This window comes from Pangasianodon hypophthalmus, chromosome 23 (assembly GCF_027358585.1).
Source record: "Pangasianodon hypophthalmus isolate fPanHyp1 chromosome 23, fPanHyp1.pri, whole genome shotgun sequence".
NCBI classification, from domain to species: domain Eukaryota; kingdom Metazoa; phylum Chordata; class Actinopteri; order Siluriformes; family Pangasiidae; genus Pangasianodon; species Pangasianodon hypophthalmus.
Genome location: NC_069732.1, coordinates 7,872,511 through 7,881,000, shown reverse-complemented (window position 1 = coordinate 7,881,000; position 8,490 = coordinate 7,872,511). Strand labels below are relative to the sequence as shown.

Genomic DNA, 8,490 nt, shown 5'->3' with positions numbered 1-8,490 from the left:
TAAATGTTTGATCTAAAATTCAAAATAAGAGGTCTGGGTGTACAAAATTTTCCAAAAATATCTTCTGGGATATTTTTTTTTTCTTAAAAGATTAATCATTATTTGGTTATCTGCCACACCTGATGTAGCTCATCAAGGGCCACAAGGCTTAAACATTTAAAGAAATCAAAGGGAAATGCTATCCCTTACTAACCTCCTTTATCTATTTATTTAATTCTTTTTCATTTTCTGACCAATGATTTGTTATGAAGACCATTAAAAGCTTAATATCTGCCTTTTTTTGCCCAGCAGTGTACTTAATAAACTAGAAATAAGTGTAAATTAAGTGATTTGGTGTTTAAGTATTAAACACCATGGTACTTAAGTATTGAAGTATTGAAGTATATTGGTATGGTTCTAAGTGTTTTTGTTAATGCTAATAATTAAAAAGACCACACAGAGATTACTATTGTTCTATAAGGTTCATGGTCTTACATGCAGTTTGATGCTAATTAGTGGTAAAAGTCTTGCATTAGTTGGAGATGTTAGCTTGGAAACTTCAGTGCACGAGTAAGAAAGCAACATTTGGACGCTGAGCATGTGCTGGGCATGTGCACGTGCTGCCTGCATTTGCTGGAAGTGAAAAATGATTGAGTGAGTAATAATTTATCTCGTTTTTGAGACTTCTTTTCTCATCCCTGCGCATCGGCGCACTCACTTTGAGTGTGCACAGAAGCAAAAGAAGAAGAGAAGTCAGTTCATCAGCGCTGAGGAAGAGAAGGAGGAGGAAGAGGAGAAAGAGGAGGAGGAAGAGGAGAAGGAGGAGGAAGAGGAGAAAGAGGAGGAGGAGGAACGCGCCGCTGCTTTTTTCTTCCTAATTACCCCACTAGTGACGATGACAAGGCAGAGTCACGCACACAGAACCGCAACGAAAAGGTAGATCATTTCTGATAGACCAGGATTTATTTATTTATTTATTTATTTATTTATTTATTTATTTTCTCAAGTCGCGGGTTTTATTTCACAAGATCCCGAAGATGCTGAAGATCAAGAAACATGTCAGCAGCCCACTTCTACATGATTGCGGAAAACCCAAAGGAATAAAGGCAGCTAGTCATGACACAGAAATGCCACATGGGAAATGTTGCTGATGGTAGGAGGAGCCACTTTTTTTTTTTTTTTTTTTTTTTGCATGATGTTGTGTATTAGTTCAGAATCAAGTTGGGCGTGGATAAAGGAGCCTAACACCTTATCTTAAGAAGATTAAAACTAGGTAAACTCCCTACATGCTTAACAGATTGGAGGACATTAAAATGGACCAGAGCGCAGAACTGATCACAGATAGCGCACATGTGCTTGGCTGGGAGTGTTTTCTGGGGGTTTTTTTTTTAGATGACTGTGAGATGAGAAGAGCGGATTAAAAGGCATGGCTGAGCTCAAGATCCTCTACCCTGGTCTTGCAAGTGGTCAGCTTGCTAACAGGGACCTCGAGTGGACTATGCAACACGAGGAAAGTTATTATCCAGCATGCACGGATGAAGCGGCTTTTTTAATCGAGGCTGAACCGGAGGCGCGCGCGAGAGGACAGACTGGCTTTTCAGCACCACGGACAGAGCCTCCGCTTCTCCACCAGTGGGGAACTGATGAAGAAGTTCACGTATGTCATGATGAGGGGTTTGAAACAGGGTTTTCTGAGATAACTGATGTTGAAATACGCATTCAGAATCCAGAGATCAACTGTGAACACGCTAGCTCCTTCTGTGATCCGGATCTCTCCGATGATGACTTCGCAGCAGAACAGGCTGAAAAGTCGGCTGATTACGGCTTCATCTGTGCAGTGACTTTTTTGGTGACTGGGATGTTTCTGGTGGTTGTTTCCTACACGGTCCCTCGTGACGTCAGAGTGAGTCCAGACAGCGTCTCAGCGCGGGAAATGGAGCGTTTGGCCCTCGAGAACGCCCGGGTGGGCGCACACCTGGACAGATGTGTGATCGCCGGGCTGTGTCTCCTGACTTTGGGTGGTGTTGTGCTCTCCACCTTACTCATGATCTCCTTGTATAAAAGCGAAATGGTCAGACGGCAGGCTTTTGCAAGCTCCAAGCACTCAGCCAAACTTTACGGGTCTATCAATTTTAGAGGTGTTGGTAATCAAAACAGTGTCCCATCACATCTGTCTCTGGATGAGGATGATCCAATGATTGAAATTTCGAGCTGAAACCTGTATTTCTGTGACTGTGTATGACATTTGACATTTTTTAACCCCTTAAAGTTTCGCCTTATTAACAGTTATTCACATAAAATCATATTAGTCAGGAACTACAACAAAGTATTCAGCAACAGTGAAATTATTAGGAAAGGTATGTCGCTATGAGGGTGAGAAATGTTTGTCTGGGAGTTTAAGGGGTTAACCTATTACTAATTCACTAATTACTGTGAATACTATTGAGCAAGAACAATGTGGTGGATTTTGTAATGCTACATAGTAATGTAATAGTAAGATTCAGTATAAACACGAACTCCACCCTTAAGCCCTAACTGTAACTCTCAGTTTTTTAATACACAACCTGAATCATGTGAATTGGAGTGAATTTACAGGTGTGTGACCACGCTGGATTTGACCAGGTATAGCAAGGGACTTAACATTTATGCCTCAGATTCCCAAAAACATTGTAGCACAAAGATCATCAATAAATGGTAGAGTGAACATCATATTGAACACTCCAAGTTTCTCCAAGTTAAAATGATTACAATACTTTTGGGAAACTCAGAATCAGGACTAAAGAACTGAAGAGTGGCATCAAAATTTTATATTTTTCAATCATTTGTATCAGTTAACATCGCCCTTGCATGAAACAGATCATGATGACGTATAAATGTCATTGTAAATATTTTATGTAAACATTTTCTTGTAGTAACAGGTGCTTTTTATGGTTGAATCAATAGCATACTGTGTGTCTTCAACTCAGATTGTGCACATACACATACACATGCTCTATTTTATATCTAATCTTATGACAGCAATGGTGCATCCTTTTGTTTGGTAATTTTATACGACAGTCTGTCATCATTTAAATGCCACATCTCCAAGTCAAATGAACCTCTGCATTTGCATGTACATAATCAATGTGTACACATTTATATACTCAGCCTGAGTGGTCTTGAGTAGCCTACATTAATAAACAGAGGGTGCAGTTACTCTTAGCAGATGTCTCTGTTGAACACACACACACACACACACACACACACTATTAATGCGGCTAATTAAGGCTACGCCTACGCCTACACCAGAGGTTCCCAAATTAGGGGTCCCAACCCCATGTGGGGTCATTTAATTTACAAATGGTGTTTGTGAGAGAAACATTTATTAATTTATTTTACAAAGTAATATCATGAATATCTCTTTAACCATGAAGATGGATTTTATGTGCTACGATTTTTTTTTTAAATGTTACAGGGAGTCATATTCAAACAAGCCATATTTAAACAAAGAGTGTTATGTTAGTCTTTAGTGTTTAGCCTTGTTCAAATGTTACAATAGTCCTAACTTATAAATATGGAATAATAACAATCTAAGGTGGTCAAGGCTTGGGGTCACAAACAATCAAAAAGTTCATTTGGGGTTATTTACCCTAAACATTCAGGAACTCTTGAACCTTACTGCAGAAACCAAAAGGAAACAATCAGCTGCTTGGTAAAGCAGTCCCAAAACAATGTTCTTTGTTGCCCATGATACCTTCACTTTATTAGGGAAACAAAATGAAAGAAATAATGTAGAAGTTGTAAAAACACAGACTGTAAAATGTCACAGAAAATAAAAACGGAATGGAATGATCCAGCAAGTATTGAAAATGTTCATAAAATGTCAAACGCTAACAATAATCTTTTTTTAATGGTGAGTACTGGCTGAGAAAAGCTTCCTCTCTCGTTAGTGTCAAGCTGTTATTTCTGAAATTGCTCTTAACACACCCCCTCTGTGGCCATTCAGTCTCACTTTAAGCTTAGTAAATATACACTGAGAAGGCGCTGAACAAGCAAGAGCCTCTCTCACATTGCTCAGGATTGCAGTGTGGCTTCATAACGAGAAACGCTTACTATGAGGCGGATTAAATTATCCCAACTTACACAACAAAACTGCTGTTCTGCCACACTGAAGAATCCTCACACCATCTCCATCGCAAGCATATGCACCATGGTGTCCTTTAATCGCAGTACACATGAAATGTTTGCTTATGGGTGTCCTGCCATTTATGTCATATGCAGAAATGTAGTAATAAGGTCTAATCAATGCTAATAGGATGTAAATATGATTATGGGAAAAAGCATACTTCAACCACCACTCCCACATTTCTGAGGACAATATATATGAAGTTCCTTAGAGATTGAGATTAAAAAGGGAAGAAAAGAAAATAATTTAGATAAAAAAATAATCAAAAGTAGAAGAATTTTTAATAAAAAACTCATAAAAAGGAGAGAAAGGACTAAAAAATATATTATGCACACATGTATGCAGCCAACAACAAATGAAACACAATATGGCAGCAAAACCGGAACAAATAAATGGCAGAAAAAATATTTTAAAAAAGAGAGAGTGAGAGAGAGAGAATACAAAGAAAGAAAAACAATACACCAGGGAGTAAAAATCTAGAGCATGAGAGATACTGTGAGATGATTAGCGGATCTGGCATGAATATTGTAGATTGAACAGTAGTAAATATTGAAGTATTGGTGTGTAGTTCAGTGAGGAGTGTGTAACATGCTGTCTGTGTATGTGTGTGCGTGTGTGTGCATGTGTGTGCTCATATAAACTAATACACACTGACAGTTTGAGTGTGCTCGTGTATCTCTAAGTTAAAAATTGGAGACGTAACCTGAATGTATGATTGAATTGTTCAGGCTGACAGGTTGTTAATAACACAAGATTGTAAAGAAAGCCTGATGTTCTACGGTAAGTGGCTCTAAAATGCAGAATAGGGAACTCGCTCAGCCCCATTTAAATATGCATAACTCTCTGTGTGAGGTGTTTTTAAAATAAAATTTGTAACAGTGTATGCAATGCTTGCATCATGCCATTTTCCTTTTCATCTTTCTCTCTTCGTCCCATTACTCAGAGCAATCAGTGAAGGCAGCTGGAAGCAGGAAATAAGATTGGATTGATAATGGGGTCACTAGAGGTCAAGGACATGGGTCTGCCCATTCCAAGAAATCATGCAAACTAAAAATGCCTACTACACACACACACACACACACACACGCACACACACACACACACACACACACACACACACACACACATGCACACACACACATGCACATGCACATATGCACACACAATAATTGAAATTTCATTCCCTATTTATCCTGCTTTATGCACCATTTATCAGCATTATTGACCAAGGCCAAGATCTACATGAGCATAGCTATTAGATCCTTGATGTTTAACAGCATGTTCAACAAAATGATGCTTGTTACCCGGACTTTGTCGCATAGCAACAGACAAGACAAAAGTCACTAGGAGCAATGGCTATGAAGTGAAAGCACATGGTGAAAGTGAACCCATGTACTGCTTAGATGAAGAAAGCTGTGTGAGCAGAGAATGTTGTAAACTACATAACTACATACAGAACACACAGTAATAGCTCTGGGTCATTATTCAGTTGTTCATCTGTAAATACAGTGAAACTAATAGGAAAAGTGTATTTAAGGGTTCTTTGGATTCAGTGTTCTTACACTCTGTTGTGGAGTTTTATATTTAAATGTTTTTCCTAGAGGAACAACGAGAGAACCTTTACCCTTTGTTTCTCAGAGTGTAAAGAAGAACCAGAAACCTTTCATCAAAACACTGGCACAGAAGAGAACAACCTTTTTTATACAGGATTATTTTTGTCACAATGAATTAAAGATCATTTCATACCATTAATGTTAACATCATCAGGCACCAACAAAAATGATTAAAGACTCATGCAGTGAAAGGTGCTTTCAGGAACCTAAAACTGATTTTTCTATAGCATTGTTCTGAAGAAGCTTTTTCTGCCACCTTTATTTTTATGAGTGTATTAGATGAGTGTTTAAACTCGTAATATTCCTTACATGACCTCTATACGTAGACATTGTATTCAAATAGAGATTTCTAAGTAGAACCCATTCTTAAGGAAGCTAAGTAATTTAAAAACACAATGGGATGTGCTGTTATAGGAAAATAATTAATGATAAGGTGGTATGATGTGGTCTGGCGTAAACCGGAATTACTGTTACCACCACGGAATTGATTATTTTCCAATAATAGCATGTCCCTAAGTCATTTATTCCACGGCAATTTGTTCATGATTACAGTGTTTATTTTATCATACATTTTATCCCTATATAATTATTTTTAATGTTGTGGAACATCTGAGAAACAAATTATTTCCTGCTACCATTTACTGTATGGTATAACAGCTGTAAACAGCTGCGTGTTATAACAGCTATAAACAGCTATAAACAGCCTAACCACTCTCTTTTTTCCTCTCTCTTGAAGTAAGTGCAGCTTGTCATGTTACTGAGAAGCCATAAAAATTCTTCATCCTGATTCATGACTTTCCTGTGTCGGAAAACTTATAATTACAACTTTACCTCAGACTGTTACAAAGTGCTGACACTGGAGACTCCTTCTGAAAATTTTAATAAATACAATCAGAAAAATTCACCATATTAGATTAGATTAGATTAGATTAGATTAGATTAGATCAGATCAGATTAGATCAGATTAGATTCAAGTTTATTGTCATTGTTCAAAGTACATGTACTAAGCCAATGAAATGCAGCTAGCATTTCTAACCAGAAGTGCATAAGTGGCATATTTACAATAAATTACAATTAAGGATATATAGCTATGAGGGTGATATGTACAGGGGAATGGATGACTTATGTACAGGAGGTGCAGTAGGTATTATAAATAGGGATACATGTGATCTATATATGTATGTACAATCAGTGTACGGTGGTGAAGACATGTTAAGAATATAATAGAAATGTGAACAGAATATAAAAATGAATATATACAAATGAATATACACATACATGCATATTATATATATATGCACACACATATATGCATGTATGTAGGTACAGTAGTGCAAAAAACCGCATTATAATTTATGTAGTGCAAAGAAACAAGGTGAATAAACAGTGAAGTAAGTAACTGAAAACAGATATTACAGTGTACAGTGTGATCATATCAACATATCATATCACCAACTACACACTTTTTTAAAATCCATTTATGTAGCGCATCCATCAAAAACGTTCCTGTGCAAGTTGTTGCTATAGAAACTATAAGCTGTTAGAAAAAGTGCATTAATATATACTTGTGATTAGCTGATGTTATAGAAAATGAATCAAAATCAGAACTGAGAATTTAACGGCAATTTGGTGAAATAATATTTAATCTTCACGAGCCTTTTTTGTAAGACACATATACGCTGAGATCTGGTTTAACAATGATATAAAATTTTATTTATATACGTAGGTCATCCAGAAGATTTAATAACTTAATATGTTCCAGTATTATTAATGCAGAACTGCAATTTAAAATTGAGAGCCATCCTCAGAGTGGCTTTTCCGACAGTAGGTAGAGGTAGAGGATAAATTTCTGCTAAGATATGCTTCTTAAATTCAGCACACAGACTTTGTTTCATTTATGACTGTTTACTGCTCTTTATAGTATTTTTTTAAATGTAGAAACATTTAGTTTCATTATTTTCGAAGGCATCTTTGCTCTACAGCATTTGTTTGCATGTGTCTAAGACTTTGGTACAATACAGTACTGTATATTTTATTATATTCTGTTTTTATTGTGTGTGTGTGTGTGTGTGTGTGTGTATCTAGTTTGTTGTTGGTTCTGTTCATTGTTGCACTGTGGGATGAGGAACTAAGGAAAAACATTTCACTACATTACATCACATGTATGAAATATGTATATGACAAATAAAGAGTCTTGAATCTTGAACCAATATATGATCATCGGTAGTACAGCTAAGAGACAGAATGATCAAAAATTAAAATGAATCATTTAAACTCACAGGACATGTTATCAGGTTGAGACTTGCTCACTCTAGTAGCTACACATCTTCCCTATTAGTTTCACTATACTTACTGAATAATTCAATAGTTTTTGATTTAAGGTGTGTTACTGAATAATATGATTATTTTAAGGGGCAGATTGTGAAACTGTTCCAGTTCTAGAACAATAAATCTGAATTGATATTACTCCCCCAATAATCTAGTTATTTTCCTTTCTACCACAGCCCCAGAATGTCAGCCTTCACAGCGGTAGAAAATCGTGTGTGGTTGATTTGCTCCCACATTTTTCAAAGCCTTGAATTTCTCTTTCTTTTTTTTTCCTGTGTGTATTAGTGTGTGTGGTATTGATGTCAAGCATGGTAGAAAGATTCAAGGAAATCTTTTCTTTATCTCAGATTCTCAAGGTAATGACTCACAGAAAATTCATGTCGTATGTTTACCTCCTGTGAGAGA

The 8,490-nt window shown here is 36.7% G+C and overlaps 1 protein-coding gene across 1 annotated transcript; it reads left to right on the top strand.

Annotated features, from left to right (window-relative positions):
- The first annotated feature begins 342 nt into the window (after window positions 1–342).
- On the top strand, window positions 343–4,505 carry LOC113536220 (transmembrane protein 74). Its single transcript, XM_053228250.1, has one exon. The coding sequence runs from the start codon at window positions 1,406–1,408 to the stop codon at window positions 2,192–2,194; it is 789 nt and encodes a 262-aa protein (XP_053084225.1). The 5' UTR covers window positions 343–1,405; the 3' UTR covers window positions 2,195–4,505.
- The last annotated feature ends 3,985 nt before the right edge of the window (window positions 4,506–8,490 follow it).